The following is an 18,930-nucleotide window of genomic DNA, read 5'->3' as shown; positions in this document are numbered from 1 at the left end:
TTTTTTCTTTCTGATGGCCTGTTGTCGTAAAACTCATCTTAAACATTCTGCAAGATAAAAACGAATATACATGTCTAACAATCTATCTTGATGTCTTTTTTATTTTACCAAAACTAATAATAGGCCTATATCATACACAAATGCAAAAAAAATCGCAGTATGGTGATAAAAAATCGTCCGCAGCTCGTGGTCGTGTGGTAGCGTTCTCGCTTCCCACGCCCGGGTTCGATTCCCGGCGGGGTCAGGGATTTTCTCTGCCTCGTGATGACTGGGTGTTGTGTGATGTCCTTAGGTTAGTTAGGTTTAGGTAGTTCTAAGTTCTAGGGGACTGATGACCATAGATGTTAAGTCCCATAGTGCTCAGAACCATTTGAACCATTTTTTGATAAAAAATCGTGGGTTGTAAACTCTTTACAGTCCACTACTACTTACCCTGCAGTCTCAAACTATTTGCCATGTTGCTGATAGAACTTTTCAATCTTTGAGTCTAGATTCAGATAATTTGCAGACAGAGTGGCAGGTGAGGTATGATTCTGATTTTCTTTCAAGCTGCTAAAGATCTTGAATTTCTTGTTTTACATTAGATAGCATCTTGTTGAATCTTCGTATCAGAGGACATAACTCCATGCTGAACCTTACACAAGTAGGCAAAACCTACATGAAATCTATTTTTGTGTCTTGTATTACGTTCGTGTGATTAGCATTTCAACTAAACTGGTTATTGTTGTCAGCGACAAAACCACATGGTAGTAAAAGTATTTGGAAATCAGTGTAAGAACTCGAAGTTCCTTAAAAAGCTTCCTGCAAGACCTATAGTTAACTATTTTGCACAACATTTTTGCTATTGGATTGCAGTATCACCTCCCCAGGACAGGAACAGGGAGTTGGGCAATTTGCCTAGTTTCAGATCAGTAAAGCCTCCTCTTTTTTGCTGTTTCAATTGATTTAGTAGCTCTCTTAACTTTTATCTTTGCAGTAGATTCCTGTAAGCCAGCATAAAATTTCCTTCAGTTGAAAAAAAAAAAAGAAAAACAGTAAACAATTCACATCTTTTCTGACTGTGTTACTGCATGGGCATGAAAAAGAAAGAAAACACATTATTTTTGTACATGGAGAATGAAATCATTTTGGTGAGTTATGTAACTGACACAATTGTTTTTATTTCATTAACTTTTTACCTTAATTGCTGTTGCAATTGCCTCTGCTTTCTACAGAACTTTTATCAATCTTCCACTATTAACGAATGTTTAAGTGCTTTAATATTCATTTGGAGTGATGAGCTGGGAATTTAAATGCACTTTAGGTGCACTGCCCTAGATGATAATTCCATATGACAACAGAAGGTCACAATATGCAGAATAAGTCAACACTTTTGTCTCTGCCCCAACACAGTGAAAGATCCATCTAAGGGCAAAACTTGCTGAACTGAGTTTCTTGATTAGTTTGCGTATGTGTTGACTGTAGTTTGTCTTGGTGTCCAGCTGTAATCCAAGAAATTTTATGCAATGTGTTTCGTTTAGGTATGACCATTAATTTCTATTCTGGTGTCAAAAGGAATCACATAATGTGAACTTTCATGAGATTTACACATAACTATTAGCTGTGTCATGTTATGTTTGACACTTCATTAATATGCTTGTGTCACCTACATACATTACACTTCTTGAATTGCCCTTGAAAATGATCAGAAGATTATTCATGTAGTTTAAGCTTGAGAGAGGTCTCAGTACTAATCCTTGTGCAACGTCACTTGTTATGTTCCTCATTCAGAGATAGTGCCTGTGACACAACCTGAGACCCCTCTGCTTTCTCTCATTTAGTCTTCATTCATGCAAGAGCTATGCCATTAGGGTCACAATATTTTAGTTTACCAAGTAGAATACAATCCTTCACACAAGGTAACAAATACAAGGTCTGTTCAACAAATTCCAGAACTTTGTGCACAAAATTTTTCTTACCTTTTACTTATTGTGCATGGTCTCCTTTGAACAATCGATACACTGCTCCCAATGGTGTTTCCACTTCCAGAAGCAGTCTTGGTACTCCTCTTGCTGGATCACCTGTGAGTTTTCTTTCATCTCATGTATCAATGGGGTGTTCAGCTGTGGAAATCCGTAAGGACCAGGTGTGGAGAGTACGGAGTACAAGGCAGCACAGTGATTTCATTTTATATGCAATAGTCGCACACCGACAGGAGTGAATGTACGGGTGCATTATTGTGATGCAAGGGCCATAAATTGACTCACCACTTTTCATGTTATTTTCTTCTCAAATTTTCTCAAAGATGTCGCAACACGTCCCAACAGTACTGTCAATTAATAGTTTGTCGCTGTGTCACGAAGTCATGATGAACTAATCCTTCAAAATCAAAGAACTCTATCAGCATGGCTTTGACATTTGACCTGATGTGACGAGCTTTCCTGACCTATTGTGAAGACTTAACCTTGGTCTCAATATCATAAGTGTAGGCCTACGCCTCTTCTTATGGTTCTCTTAATGAACATGTTTTCATTTGCACAATCCAAAAGCTCTTCACAGATTGCAAGGTTAAGGCCTCTCTGGTCTTGACTCATGAGCCATGGGACAAACTTGGTGACAACACAATGCATTCCAAGATGCTTTGTCAGGATTTCATGAATGACCCAACTGAAGTGTTACATTCTTCTGCAACTTCTCGACAGTCTGTATTCTAATGTCATGCACAACTTTGTTGACATTCCTGACATGAGCATTGTTGGCAGGCGTCGAAGAACGTCTTGAACGAGAGTCATCCTTAACTTCCATCTGGGCATTTTTAAACTATGTGAACCATTTGTAACACCAAGTATGGCTTATGAACTAATCACCATAGGCTTCCTGCATCATTTGGTGTTTTTCTGTATAGGTTTTCTTAAGTTTCACACAAAGTTTAATGCAGACATTTGCTCCTGTAGCTCTGCTATCTCGAAATTTGCAAACAGTGCGACACAACTTACTACTCAATGCAGCACTGAACAATAACTAACAGACATATAACAGTCGTGTGTGAACCGCGAAATTAATGTTGTAAACGAGTGTATCACTGAAATATGCACTAACTTTACGAATGTCGATATTGTAGACATAAACAGATTGGAGCGAAGGTTCCATACAGTCCATGGACTTCATTTAAATACGCCAGGAAAGAAATTACTAGCCGAAAAAATACGTACTTGCATTTCGAAGAAGAGTGAAGAAAAAAGTATAAGTGACAAACAAACGGAGATTAAGAAGTGCTTTAGACGAGTTCCAAGCTGTGCCATCGGCCAAACGCAAATTACCAAGTGGTTTAAACCGATTAGGCAAGAAACAATCAATCAAGTTGTCAGCCAAACGAAAATTATGAAGTGGTTTAAACCGAAGAGGACAGATGTGGATGAAGCAAAACTTATACAAGCTCCAGAAGTTAACTCACCTGCTGATTGCCACCAGCGAACAGAAGCCACACGCAAGAAAGATACAGAAAATTTTTTAGGGTAAGTGCTGTATTAGAAATGCCATTAGATAAAGAATCAGAAACCATTTCAACTAAAGTTACTAAGTACCCAGATTTTGCTATACTACACCATAACGTTCAGTCACTCACAAATAAAATTTACATGTTGGAAGCACTACTCCAGTATGCACTAAAATTAACCTCAATCTCAGGATATAGATTAGCAAGTCATTTTAGCCGAGAGTTTTCCAAACATGGTGGCTCTGCTATCTTTGTGAAAGAACAAATAAAGTTCTGTGATGTCAATAAAAGTTATATTGACTCAATTGAAAAAGACTGAACTTTCCATTACCAAACTGCCAGAGCTTAATTTCATAGTTATTAACATATATAGAGCACCAAGTGGAAACCTGTCAGTCTTCATGAATAAACTAGAGGTTCTGCTGAACAGGATCAATACACTAAATATGAAGATAGTGCTTTGTGGGGATTTCAATATTGATTTTTCAAAAGACAGCAGCAGCAGAGATGCTTTGATAAATATGACCAACACATTCAATATGATCCCCACAATACACTGTCCAACAAGATTAACAGAATGCACAAATTCCATTATTGACCAAATATTCATCTCAGAAACAACTTACAGATTCACAAGCAGAGTACTGAGCATGGGTTATAGTGATCATAAGGCACAGCTGCTGTGTATAGAAATGCCAACAAGTAGTAGCAGTTCCGGAAAAGTAGTTGAAAAAAGAACCTTTTCTGAAGATAACATTATAATTTTTAATCTCTTACTGGCGAAGGAAAACTGGGGAAGCATCGCCACTCAGAACAATGTTGATAGCATGTACATGAGTTTTCAGAGCATCTTTCTTCACTATTTTAATGTAGCATTTCCAAAAGTAGTAAAAACAGTAAAACCTAACAATAATAAGCAATGGGTAACTAAAGGCATAAAAATTTCCAGTGAGAGAAACAGATTTCTGCAGTACTCTTGTAATAAATATAGAGTAAGCCAAGAATTCGCAGATTATTCAAAAGCCTACAAAAGAATCTATGGTAGAGTAGTCAAAGAGGCAAAAATTATGTGGAATGACAATTTGATTAGAAACTCGTCTAACAAAATGAGATCCACATGGAGAGTTATAAAGAAAGAAACTTGTAGCTCATTGCCAAAGAAAAAGAATGTATCATTAACACTAGAAGGCTCAAAAGTCACAGACCCAAAAAAAAGAATGTAACACTTCAGTTGGGTCATTCATGAAATCCTGACAAAGCATCTTGGAATGCATTGTGTTGTCACCAAGTTTGTCCCATGGCTCATGAGTCAAGACCAGAGAGACCTTCACCTTGCAATCTGTGAAGAGCTTTTGGATTGTGCAAATGAAAACATGTTCATTAAGAGAAAAAAAATTGTGGAAAAATTCAATGAATACTTCAACCTCACTAGCTGAAGACCTCATTCAAGTACACTGTCAAAGACCAGTCCCAAGTTTCTCCAGCAAGTCAGTGATCTCGACTGCTTCTATGTATGTGTATGAAACAAACCCCAATGAAATTATAAGTAAAATTAAATCATTAAGCAATAAAATGTCAAGTGGTCTTGATGAAGTACCTGATTTCATATTAAAAGCATGTGCTCACCACATAGCAAACCCCTTGACAAAAATTTTCAACCTCTCTTTAAAAACTGGTGTATTCCCAGATATTTTTAAAATAGCAAAAGTTTCACCACTGCTAAAAAAAGGTTCTTCTGAAAAAATATCAAACTACCGACCCATGTCACAGTTAAGTTCCTTCTCAAAAATTCTAGAAAAACTCTTCTATGACAGGCTTTTAAGTTTCATAAATAAGTATGCACCTCTTACAGTACAACAACATGGTTTTAGAAGGTCTAAATCTACACAGGCAGCAATTTTCGAATTCAATCCCTTGATCAACTTAAATTAGCTGCAGGTATTTTTCTAGATCTATCAAAAGCCTTCGATGTCGTGGACCATAACATTCTGCTCGAAAAATTAGAAAGAGGAGGAGTAAGAGGTGTAGCACATAGCTGGTTGTGTTCATACATAAAAAACCACAGGCAGAAAGTATCACTTCAGTATGAATTCAACAAAATGAATAAAACAAGAAACAACTCCTTTCTTTCTAGGGAATTACCAATAAAATATGGTGTACCACAGGGCTCAATCTTAGGTCCACTACTCTTCTTGATTTATGTGGACGACTTAGTTGAATATATGAGTCCCACAAAAACTATCCTGTTTGCCGATGACACCAGCATATTGCTCACTGGATCCAGTCCAGAAACTTTGCGGTTCACAGCAGAAAGTTCTATGAAAAGACTTTCTGAGTGGTTCACAAAAAACAAACTCATTATAAATACTGAAAAAACTGTGTGTGTAGATTTTCATTTAATTCCTCCAACTAATCAAATGTCTATTCAAGCCTAATTAAAAACTGATCCCCTAGGAAATGTGTCACAAAATTCTTGGGTCTTTGGGTTCAGCAAGACTTAAAGTTGGACACACATATAAATAACTTGTGTAGAAAACTATCATCTGTGTGCTATGGCCTAAGAATTTTAAAGGCTACAACAAGCAAAACAACAGTACTGCAGGCACACTATGCGCAGTTCCACTCACTAATCAGATATGGGATCATTTTATGGGGATACTCAACTTTCAGTGTAAAGGTTTTTAGAATGCAAAAAAGAGCTTTAAGAATAATTTGTGGCCTTAAAAAGATGGAGTCCTGTAAATCCCATTTTACTGAGCTTGGTGTCCTAAATGTTCCAAGTTTATTCATTTATGAAACTATCTTGTACACTAGGGACTACCTCCTGAAAACAGGCAAACTGCTACAGAACAAAAGTGTACACGACTATAGTACCAGAAGGGGATCAAATATACATCAAAAATATCACAGAACAACCACCTATCAGAGGAGCATGATTAACATTGGTGTAATACTACACAATAAGATACCAGAGGAAATAAAAAATACTACTCATCCAATATTTAAAGCTAAACTAAAGGCATTTCTAATAAAGCACTGTTTCTATTCTGTCAGAGAATTTCTGAATAAGTAACGAAATTAATTTGTAGTAGGTTCCTAATTTTAATTGCTAATACTATGTATTATTGTAACTTATCTTTGACCTGTCCAATATCAATTGTACAATTTGTGCTTTTATTACACTGTTGAAACTAAAAGACAAGCAGCACATTTGTATTCCATTAATCAGGTTTTTGGTACAAAATTTTGCTAAAACTTGTAATGGAAGGATTGTTTTGAAGAGTTTTTTCCAGTCCATTGTGTTAGATACATTCACCCGAATGACAATAACTGTATTACAATTGTTAACCAAAGGCGCAACATTCTCATATGGCTCATTTGCTGTTTTCCTGTAAAGAAGACAGGCACTATTAAGACATTTACATTGATATTCCTACTAGGTGTTTCCATTATTTCATTTGGTAGTTCATTACCTTCAAAAGGTGAGGATCTTGTCTGAAATAAGTTTTAACCTTTCGAGTAGAGTCAGCATTTGTGAGCATTTCATTAATCTTCAGAAGTTTTAGTTCAGTAGTAAGAAGAGGTCATACACATTTGTATATATGAAGTACTTCTTGAATATGGCATCATTAGTTGTCTTCAACACCCTTTCTCATTTTGAGCTTAAAATTGTATTCATGTCAGAAACATTTAATTAAGGAAACTAGTAAATTATCAAACGGAATTGTTGGCCTGGGGGAAATGTTTAGTGTTGCTAGTAGGCACATGTAAAAGTAATTTTAATTTCAGAAATACCCGCTTTCTCACTTCAGGTCACTTTTGCTTTTGAATTTGCTTGTCAGCAATACTAAAACTTTAGCCCCTGGAAGGTAATTATTGACCAGCAACTGTCCATAATTTATTGTAATTGTAATCTTATGTTGTTCTTCGTTGCTGACATTTCAGCATTTTCATACCATACTTTGAAATTTTGCACAGATGTGGTATTTACAATGCCATTGAAGAAAAGCAATCCAAGTGGAAGCAAACGTTCTTCTTCGGAGGGTACAAATTCAGATATGGGTTACGAGACCCAGGATTCAGCAGGAGAAGATAATCAGGGAGAACAAACAAAAAATGCCGAGGAACAAGAAGAAGAGGATTTAGATGACTTTGATGATGAAGATGGAGAAGACTGGTTGCACAGTATGGGCATGGGGAAAGAAGAAATTCGGAAACTGAACAGTAAACAGGTAGAAATCTGAACATTTACTTATCAGTTATTATTATTTTATGAAACACAATGAAATGAAAGTTGTTGGTTTCTATGGATCTAAAAGGGTCCAAGGTAGGTGTTGTGTCTACAAGTGTATCCACAGTGTGGTTTATTTTTGTGTGATCTTATGTATGTACACAGGAGGCTCCACCTAACACTATCAGTCTCATTTTATGTAACCCATAGTTTTCAGCCCAGTTTTGACAAATGGTGGCTCATTCAGTATACATTAGAATATTTTAGATTGTACTACTTTGCCACCATACAAAATACTTAAAACTATTAAAATAACTCGTGCTTCAATCATGTTACAGTAGTTTTTATCAGGATATACACTGTGTCTATTGAAAGTGAAAGTGGATACTTCAATATGTTATCTCTCTACTGGTGTCTCAAGACTGCTGACGTAAATTTCTATTCTCCCTATAATATCACTACATAGTATGTTGTAGAATTGAGGGAGGGAATATGGGTGATTATGGCAAATTTCAAAGCTTGCTAATAATTTGTAGCTCACTGAAAATCGGTGGTAAAATTCTGGGTGCTGTTTTTTCTTCCAGTACACCTGAATAATTACAGGTCAGTTTTCACTATTCAGTTTGGTTAGACAGTGTGGCGACATCCATTGATTCTTCTCCCAGGTGAGCACACTCTGCCCATTGTACCAGAATTGCTGGCTGTTGAGCTGGTGGAGCTCTGTAAACAGTCTTCCCTTTTGATGTTGTTAGATAAATGCTTTAACTCTTAAAGTTGTCTTTCTTTGTGTGTTCATTCACAGCTGCCTCACAAACAATTTGGCTCCCTAGAATTTCATAGGCTGCCTACAATTGCAGCAATGTTCTGCTGGTTCAACACAGTCATTTACAAAAGGTGATGCACAATATATGGCAAATTTCTCTCACCTTTGAGAGCTCGTGCACTAAGTATGGCAATCGGCTGTATGGGAAATGTTGCAACATACAAGACTGTTCTCGCAGTGTTGTGTATCCCTGTTTTTTGGCTATGGAACTCATCCTTTTGAGCAGGCGCTTCATTAAGCAACATAGCAAAGGGAAAGCCACACACCACATTTTTTTTAATAACATGAGGAAATGTTCTAATTCTTGTGTAGCACAGTTCCAATGACTATGATGCAATACAAACCCGCTCTTTTCAGTTCCAAATAGACAAACCAGCCTTTTGAAATCATCTGGTTATTTTAAAATGATGTACCTACGTTAGAATGAATGTCTGTGTCTGCAGCAGTAAGTTTCTTTCCAAGTACTCTTTGCTACTCATCTAGCACCCACAAAATAACATGATTACCCTCCTCCCATGTATTGAATAATGAATAAAGTATTAAGTAAAATTTCCCTGATGTAGCTTTGGCAGTGCTAACATGGACATATTACAGCAACACAATTAAACAATGGAAAATCCACGGTGGAATGTAACAGTATTATAAAAATGAAAATTGCTACTCACCATATAGTGGAGATGCTGATTCGCAGATAGGCACAACAAAAAGACAGTTCCAAATAAAGCTTTGGCCCTTAAGGCCTTCATCAAAAATAGATGACAGACACACACGCACGCGCACAATTCGCACACACGATTCCAGTCTAAGTTAACTGTAGCCACGCTGCGAGCAGCGGCACCAGTGCATGATGGGTGTGGCTACTGGGTGGGGGGTAAGGAGGAGGCTGGAGCAGGCAGGGGGAGGGATACTAGGGTAGGGGTAGTGGACAGTGCAGTGCTGCTAGGGAGCACGTAGGGACAAGGTGGAGAGGGTAGGGCAGCTATGTGCAGTTGGGAGGTTAGACGGAGACAGGTGGGGAGAGGAGGTAGTGGAAAAGGAGAGAAGTAAAAAGACTGGGTGTGATTGTAGAATGAGGGCTGTATAGTGCTGGAATGGGAACAGGGATGCTGGATGGGTGAGGACAATGACTAATGAAGGTTGAGGCCAGGAGAGTTATAGGAACATAGGATATATTGCAGGGAAAGTTCCCACCTATGCAATTCTGAAAAGCTGGTGTTGGTGGAAAGGATCCATATGACACAGGTGGTGAAGCAGTTATCGAAATGAAGGATTTCATGTTTGGCAGTGTGCTCAACAATTGGGTGGTCCACTTGTTTCTTGGCCACAGTTTGTCGGTGGCCATTCATGTGGACAGACAGCTTGTTAGTTGTCATGCCAACAAAGAATGCAGCACAGTGGTTGCAGCTTAGCTTGTAGATCACATGACTGGTGTCACAGGTAGCCCTTCCTTTGATGGGTTGGGTGATGTTTGTGATCAGACTGGAGTAGGTGGTGGTGGTGGTGGTGGTGGTGGTGGTGGTGGTGGGAGGGTGTATGGGACAGGTCTTGCATCTAGGTCTATTACAGGGGTGTGAAACATGAGGTAAGGGGCTGGAAGCAGGGGTTGTGTATGGATGGACGAGTGTATTGTGCAGGTTCAATGGATGGTGGAATACAACTGTGGGAGGGGTGGGAAGGTTAGTGGGCAGGACATTTCTCATTCCAGGGCACAGTGAGAGGTGGTTGAAAACCTGGCAGAGAATGTAATTCAGTTGCTCCAGTCCTGGGTGGTACTGATTTACTCGGGGAATACTGCTAGACTGTGGCACTTTGGAAGGTGGTGGGAGACTGGAAAGGTAAGGCACAGGAGATTTGTTTTTGTTGGTTGGGAGGATAATTATGATCTGTGAGACCCTCGGTATATTTTGAGAGAGACCACTCGTCACTGCAGATTCAGCAACCGTGGGTGGCTAATCTGTACGGAAGGGATTTCTTTGTATGGAATGGGTTGCAGCTGTCGAAGCGGAGGTATTCCTGGTGGTTAGTAGGTTTGATATGGGCAGAGGTACTGATGTAGCCATCTTTGGGGCGGAGGTCAACATCCAGGAAGGTGGCTTGTTGGGTTTAGTAGGACCAGGTGAACCAAATGGGGGAGAAGGTTCTGGAGGAATGTGGATAGTGTGTCCTCACCCGTGTTCCAGATCGCAATGATGTCATCAGTTAATTTGAACCAGGTTAGGGTGTAGTGTCGGTAGCTGGACCGACACCGTGATGTTGATGCTGAAAAGGAATGCTAAACTAACGCTGTGGCCGATAGTGCACGAACGGCAATACGCAGACGGGCGTGAAGTCTGGAACATGAAAACTTATGAATGAATAAGAAGAAAAGTATGTAGATGCTTTTTACTTAACTTTTATTGATTCCTTGGAATACATCTCTCTTGAATACTCGAAGCTATAGGCACTGCTACAAATGGCTCCTTGCTAGTTCGTAGCCATTAACTTAGCTGATGGCTATTATGTCTCTCGGCTAATGAGAGAGAAAGGCTTCGTACAACTGGGCGATAGCTAGGTTCGCGTACAACTGGGCGGTAGCTTGGTTCTCGTACAACTGGGGTCGAGTCCACTCTCGTATCACGAGACCTGCCTTGGTGGTGGCGCTAGGTCTGCGGTTACACAGTGGCGACACGCGGGTCCGACATGTACTACTTGGACCGCGGCCGATTTAAACTACCACCTAGCAAGTGTGGTGTCTGGCGGTGACACCACATTCCTCCCCCGCAAATCGGCGAACGGTCGTGTAATAAGGCTTCCGCCTGCCGTGGGGAGGACCACATGTTGACGTATGCGATGAGGTGGGGAGCCTAACAACAGGCGAGGCTGTGCCACCCGCACCCGGCCATTCGGTCCGAGGGGAGCTAGGAAACGCCTGCAAAACTAGTCCAGGGTGCACGTCAACATGCGGTGTATGCGCCCGTAAAGAGACAGGAGGGACCGAAGGATCCACCTCCATTGCGTAGCAACAAAACGTAAAACAGTAGCAAGGACAGGGTCAGCAGCTGTGGCTGTAGCGACACGACGAAAATCAATCGGAAACGATTCGACCACTTCATCGGTTTCCGAATCAATGAACATGCAAGCAAGTTCGGAAGAATCGAATGCTTTATCCTCAGCAACAGGCAAACGGGACAACGCATCAGCGTTGCCGTGCTTAGCAGTGGACCGATACAAGATATCGTAGCGGTACTGCGAGAGGAAAATAGACCAGCGAATGAATTTCTGCGCTGTACGTGGAGGTACAGGCTTGGTCGGATGAAAAAGCGATGTCAAAGGTTTGTGGTCTGTGATGATGGTAAAGTGACGACCATACAAGAAATCATGGAACTTAGTAACACCAAACACGAGAGCCAAAGCTTCTTTCTCTATCTGTGAATAATTTCTTTGCGCAGACGAGAGCAATTTGGACGCAAAGGCAATAGGGCGATCATGTGAGCCAACTTTGTGCGCAAGCACAGCACCGATCCCGAAATCCGATGCATCTACCATCAACAAAAGGGGTTTCTGGGGATCGAATGGCGTAAGGCAAGTATTAGAAAGCAACGCCGATTTCAACTGGCGAAAGGCGCGTTCACATTCCGGCGTCCAGACGAACGGAACACCTTTACGGCGTAAGCGATGAAGCGGAGCGGAAATGGAAGAGGCATTGCGCACATATTTATGATAATAGTTAATTTTACCCAACACACTCTGTAGCTGTTTCAGATTTTGAGGGGAAGGCAAATCGTGTATGGCACGGAGGTGCTCTGGACTTGGATGTATGCCTTGGGCATTAATGACATGTCCCAGGTATGGTAAGTCACGAGCAAAAAACACACATTTGTCCTTCCTCAAGCGAAGACCATTTTGCCGCAAGACCTGAAATAATGTTCGTAAATTCGCAAGATGATCTTCTTCTGTCTGTCCGGAGATCACTATATCGTCCAGATAGTTTGCTGCAGTAGGGACCGACGCACAAATAGTTTGTAAATATTGCTGAAACAAGGCAGGGGCGGATGCACACCCGAAAGGCAGTCTTTTGAAGCGGTATAATCCAATGTGCTTTGCACGCGTGGGTTCGAATCCCATCCTCGTCGCCATAATTGTAGTGTCGGTAGCTGGACCGACACCGTGATGTTGATGCTGAAAAGGAATGCTAAACTAACGCTGTGGCCGATAGTGCACGAACGGCAATACGCAGACGGGCGTGAAGTCTGGAACATGAAAACTTATGAATGAATAAGAAGAAAAGTATGTAGATGCTTTTTACTTAACTTTTATTGATTCCTTGGAATACATCTCTCTTGAATACTCGAAGCTATAGGCACTGCTACAAATGGCTCCTTGCTAGTTCGTAGCCATTAACTTAGCTGATGGCTATTATGTCTCTCGGCTAATGAGAGAGAAAGGCTTCGTACAACTGGGCGATAGCTAGGTTCGCGTACAACTGGGCGGTAGCTTGGTTCTCGTACAACTGGGGTCGAGTCCACTCTCGTATCACGAGACCTGCCTTGGTGGTGGCGCTAGGTCTGCGGTTACACAGTGGCGACACGCGGGTCCGACATGTACTACTTGGACCGCGGCCGATTTAAACTACCACCTAGCAAGTGTGGTGTCTGGCGGTGACACCACATAGGGGTTTAGGATTCTGGATGTATATGAAGGATTCCTCTAGATGGCCCATGATGCCATGCGGGTGCCCATAGCTGTACCCTTGGATTTGTTTGTAGGTAATGCCTTCAAAGAAGAAGTAATTGTGAATTTGGATATAGTTGGTCATGGCGGCGACTAGGAAGGAGGTTGTTGGTTTGGAATCCATCGAGTGTTGGGAAAGGTAGTGTTCAATAGTGATAAGGCCATGGACATTAGAGAAATGGAGGTGTCATCAATAGTGACAAGCAGGGCACCGGGTGGTAAAGGGACAGGAACTGTGGAGAGTCGGTGGAGGAATGAGAGAAGAAATTCTCTTAGTGGGGGCACAGTAACTGGCCACAATGGGGCATACTGGGTGGTTGGGTTTATGGATTTTAGGAAGCATGTAGAAGGTAGTAGTGTGGGGGAGTGGTAGGGGTGAGCAGAGAGATGGACTCCAGTGTGAGGTTCTGGGATGGGTGTAAGAAATCGAGGAGTGACTGGAGATCCTTCTGGATTTCTGGAATGGGGTCACTGCGGCAATGTTTGTAGATGGATGTATCTTACAGCTGGCAGAGTCCTTCTGCCAGGTAATGCTGCAGTTCAAAGCAACAGTGGTGGAGTCATTGTCAGCAGGTAAAATTGTAAGGTCGGGATCAGTTTTTAGATGGTGGACTGCAATTCTTTCTGCGGATGTAAGGTTAGTTTGCATGTTGAGGAACTTGGGGAATGATGGTGAGGCAACATTTGAGGTTAAGAAATTCTAGAAAGTCAACGGGGTGGTTTGGGAGCAGTGGGGGTGGATCACGGTTTGATGGAGGAGTGAACTGAGTTAAGCAGAGTTCAACATTGGTCTTTGCTTGAGTCTGATTGGTAGGGTTGGTGGCGAAAAAGTATTTCTACTGTAACGACCAGAAGGAGAGAAGGTGAGGTGAGATGATATTTAACAAGTCCTGCATGATTGAATATGGGAGTGGCGCAAAAGGCGAGACCTTTGGAAGGGACTAATATTTCTGTGGGGCTAAGGCTTCTGCAGGAAGGATTCATGACACTGTTTCAGGTCCGTTTAGGTTCAGAATTCTGTGTGGTGGTGGGAGTGAGTTTAGAGGGTGGGGTAAATGTAGTAGGTCTGCGAGACAGGGTTTGTCAGCTGAGGCGGCGTGGAGGAGGTATGGAGGTTGTTGTGGTACTTTTTTCTTTTTCCGTCATCAGTCTACTAACTGGTTTGATGCGGCCCGCCATGAATTCCTTTCCTGTGCTAACCTCTTCATCTCAAAGTAGCACTTGCAACCTAAGTCCTCAATTATTTGCTTGACGTATTCCAATCTCTGTCTTCCTCTACAGTTTTTGCCCTCTACAGCTCCCTCTAGTACCATGGAAGTCATTCCCTCATGTCTTAGCAGATGTCCTATCATCCTGTCCCTTCTCCTTATCAGTGTTTTCCACATGTTCCTTTCCTCTCCGATTCTGCATAGAACCTCCTCATTCCTTACCTTATCGGTCCACCTAATTTTCAACATTCGTCTACAGCACCACATCTCAAATGCTTCGATTCTCTTCTGTTCCGGTTTTCCCACAGTCCATGTTTCACTACCATACAATGCTGTACTCCAGACGTACATCCTCAGAAATTTCTTCCTCAAATTAAGGCCGGAATTTGATATTAGTAGACTTCTCTTGGCCAGAGATGCCTTTTTTGCCATAGCGAGTCTGCTTTTGAGGTCCTCCTTGCTCCGTCCGTCATTGGTTATTTTACTGCCTAGGTAGCAGAATTCCTTAACTTCATTGACTTCGTGACCATCAATCCTGATGTTAAGTTTCTTGCTGTTCTCATTCCTACTACTTCTCATTACCTTTGTCTTTCTCCAATTTACTCTCAAACCATACTGTGTACTCATTAGACTGTTCATTCCGTTCAGCAGATCATTTAATTCTTCTTCACTTTCACTCAGGATAGCAATGTCATCAGCGAATCTTATCATTGATATCCTTTCACCTTGTATTTTAATTCCACTCCTGAACCTTTCTGTTATTTCCATCATTGCTTCCTCGATGTACAGATTGAAGAGTAGGGGCGAAAGGCTACAGCCTTGTCTTACACCGTTCTCAATACGAGCACTTCGTTCTTGATCGTCCACTCTTATTATTCCCTCTTGGTTGTTGTACATATTGTATATGACCCGTCTCTCCCTATAGCTTACCTCTACTTTTTTCAGAATCTCGAACAGCTTGCACCATTTCATATTGTCGAACGCTTTTTCCCGGTCGACAAATCCTATGAAAGTGTCTTGATTTTTCTTTAGCCTTGCTTCCATTATTAGCCGTAACGTCAGAATTGCCTCTCTCGTCCCTTTACTTTTCCTAAAGCCAAACTGATCGTCACCTAGCGCATTCTCAATTTTCTTTTCCATTCTTCTGTATATTATTCTTGTAAGCAACTTCGATGCATGAGCTGTTAAGCTGATTGTGCGATAATTCTCGCACTTGTCAGCTCTTGCCGTCTTCGGAATTGTGTGGATGATGCTTTTTCGAAAGTCAGATGGTATATCGCCAGACTCATATATTCTACACACCAACGTGAATAGTCATTTTGTTGCCACTTCCCCCAATGATTTTAGAAATTCTGATGGAATGTTATCTATCCCTTCTGCCTTATTTGACCGTAAGTCCTCCAAAGCTCTTTTAAATTCCGATTCTAATACTGGATCCCCTATCTCTCCTAAATCGACTCCTGTTTCTTCTTCTATCACATCAGACATATCTTCACCCTCATAGAGGCTTTCAATGTATTCTTTCCACCTATCTGCTCTCTTCTCTGCATTTAACAGTGGAATGGAAGGAAGACAAGGATTTCTGGTCAGATGAGTATCAGGTAATATCAACAGCAGCAGAAAATGGTATAACAGGTGTAGGATTCGTTATGAATAGGAAGGTAGGGCAGAGGGTGTGTTACTGTGAACAGTTCAGTGACCGGGTTGTTCTAATCAGCATGCCAACACCGACAACGATAGTTCAGATATACATGCCAACGTCGCAAGCTGAAGATGAACAGATAGAGAAAGTGTATGAGGATATTGAAAGGGTAATGCAGTATGTAAAGGGAGATGAAAATCTAATAGTCATGGGCGACTGGAATGCAGTTGTAGGGGAAGGAGTAGAAGAAAAGGATACAGGAGAATATGAGCTTGGGACAAGGAATGAAAGAGGAGAAAGACTAATTGAGTTCTGTAACAAGTTCCAGCTAGTAATAGCGAATACCCTGTTCAAGAATCACAAGAGGAGGAGGTATACTTGGAAAAGGCCGGGAGATATGGGAAGATTTCAATTAGATTACATCATGGTCAGACAGAGATTCCGAAATCAGATAATGGATTGTAAGGCGTACCCAGGAGCAGATATAGACTCAGATCACAATATAGTAGTGATGAAAAGTAGGCTGAAGTTCAAGACATTAGTAAGGAAGAATCAACACGCAAAGAAGTGGGATACGGAAGTACTAAGGAATGACGAGATACGTTTGAAGTTCTCTAACGCTATAGATACAGCAATACGGAATAGCGCAGTAGGCAGTACAGTTGAAGAGGAATGGACATCTCTAAAAAGGGCCATCACAGAAGTTGGGAAGGAAAACATAGATACAAAGAAGGTAGCTGCGAAGAAACCATGGGTAACAGAAGAAATACTTCAGTTGATTGATGAAAGGAGGAAGTACAAACATGTTCCGGGAAAATCAGGAATACAGAAATACAAGTCGCTGAGGAATGAAATAAATAGGAAGTGCAGGGAAGCTAAGACGAAATGGGTGCAGGAAAAATGTGAAGACATTGAAAAAGATATGATTGTCGGAAGGACAGACTCAGCATACAGGAAAGTCAAAACAACCTTTGGTGACATTAAAAGCAACGGTGGTAACATTAAGAGTGGAATTTACATAACAACTAGTATACATCCTGTCATTTCATAGATGGCTATACCAGTGATAGTATATGTTTTGCCAGTTACAGAGTTACAGGACTGGTATAGGTAGTGGCAGGAGTATGCATAGGGCACAGTGGGACATTCACTGAGGTAGGAGCCATATGGTAGGGAAATTGATGCAGAAGCAGTCTACGTCTGACCAGGATATTGCAGAGATTTGGGGCGAGGAGTGGGGGTGCCAGAAAGCTATTCCAGGTGTGGTGAGCAGAATGGAAATGGACCTCATTTCAGGACATGATTTTAGGAAGCCATAGCTTTGTCAAAGTAGCTGACTGATATACTCAAGAACAGGATAATACTGAGTGACAAGAGGTGTACTCCTAAGATTCACATTACCAGGACTGGGTGTGATGCCCCCGAAAATCTGCTTTTCAACTTGGGCTGGTGTGGTACTTTTGTCCTGTGAAGGCTGAGTAGAGAATGTTGGTGTATTACTTTAAATAGTTGGCATCTGAAGGCTGAGTAGAGAATGTTGATGTATTACTTTAAATAGTTGGCATCCGAACTAAAACATTTGCCTAGAATGACAAGGCTGTATGGGAGGGAATGTTTGAATGAAATGGATGGCAACTATCAAAATGTAAGTACTATTGTTTGTTGGTGGGTTTAATGTGAAGACATGTTGCTTACACTTGATGAGGATAAGGTCAACATAAAGGAAAGGATTCAGTGAAGGACAATGTGAAATTTAAGTTGAAGAATGTATTTACAGTTTGCAAAAATTTTAACATGCCAGCTGTACTGTGAGTCCATACAAGATATTATCAATGCATCTAAATCAAACCTGGAGCTGAAGATGTATGAATTCCAAAGCCACTTCCAGGTGACCCATGAAAAGGTTAGCATAGGAAGGAGCCATCCTGGTTCCCATGGTTGTGCCTCTGATCTGTATGTATGTCTATCCCTTAAAGTTAAAGTAGTTTTTGGTAAGTATCAAGTTCATTAAGGCGAAGAGGAAGGACAACATAGGTTTGGAATCAGGTATGGACTGGTCGAGGTAACGTTCAGCAGAGACAGACCATGGACATGGGGGATGTTGGATGTTGATATAGAGAGAGGTGGCATCAGTGGTGACAAGCGAAGGTTGTGATGGGAGTGTGACAGGCACAGATTTCAGATGATCTAGAAAATGATTGGTATCTTTAATATAAGAGGGAAATCTTTGTACTATAAGTTGCAAATTTTGATCAACTAAGGCAGATATACATTTGCTGGGTGCTTCGAAGCCAGCAACTATGGGATGGCCAGGGTAATTTGATTTTCGGATCATAGAAAGAAGACAAAAGGTGGGAGTGCATGATTTGTGTGTGGTAAGAAGTTCTGTGGATTGAGACGTTAGTCCTTGTGATGAGCCTGACATTTTAAGAAGGGACTGGTGTTCAGTTTGTATCATAGGGATGAGATCTTAATAGCAGATGCTGTACATGGAGTTGTCAGCCAACCAGCTGATAGCGTGGAGTATCAGTAAGCCTTCAGCCCCATGGTGTGGTTAAGAATGTGACATCTATGCCATAGGGACTCATTGCGAGGCTGAGCTGTTAAAATTTTTGTAAACTCTGGATACAGTATCTCAGTTAAATTTCACATGGTCCTATTTTGAATCCTGTGTCACTTCCCTTGATGCTGACCTCATCCTCACCAAGTGTCAGCTGCACATTTTTATTCACATTAAACCTACCAACAAACAACAGTAATTATATGTTGACAGTTGCCATCCTTACCATGTCAAACATTTCCTCCCATATGGCCTTGGCATTTGAGGCAAACATATTTGTT

The 18,930-nt window shown here is 41.1% G+C and overlaps 1 protein-coding gene across 1 annotated transcript in view; it reads left to right on the top strand.

The window, feature by feature from the left end:
- LOC124711236 (protein downstream neighbor of son homolog) overlaps positions 1–18,930 on the top strand; it is an 80,720-nt gene that overhangs the window by 49,753 nt on the left and 12,037 nt on the right. Inside the window, exon 7 of the mRNA XM_047241197.1 lies at positions 7,454–7,707. Coding sequence (XP_047097153.1) covers positions 7,454–7,707 — 254 coding nt within the window. The remainder of the gene's footprint in view (positions 1–7,453; positions 7,708–18,930) is intronic.

The sequence above is a fragment of the Schistocerca piceifrons genome, chromosome 8 (genome assembly GCF_021461385.2).
Source record: "Schistocerca piceifrons isolate TAMUIC-IGC-003096 chromosome 8, iqSchPice1.1, whole genome shotgun sequence".
Lineage (NCBI taxonomy): Eukaryota > Metazoa > Arthropoda > Insecta > Orthoptera > Acrididae > Schistocerca > Schistocerca piceifrons.
Note: the sequence above shows the minus strand (reverse complement) of the source record. Positions and strands in the feature narration are given on the sequence as shown.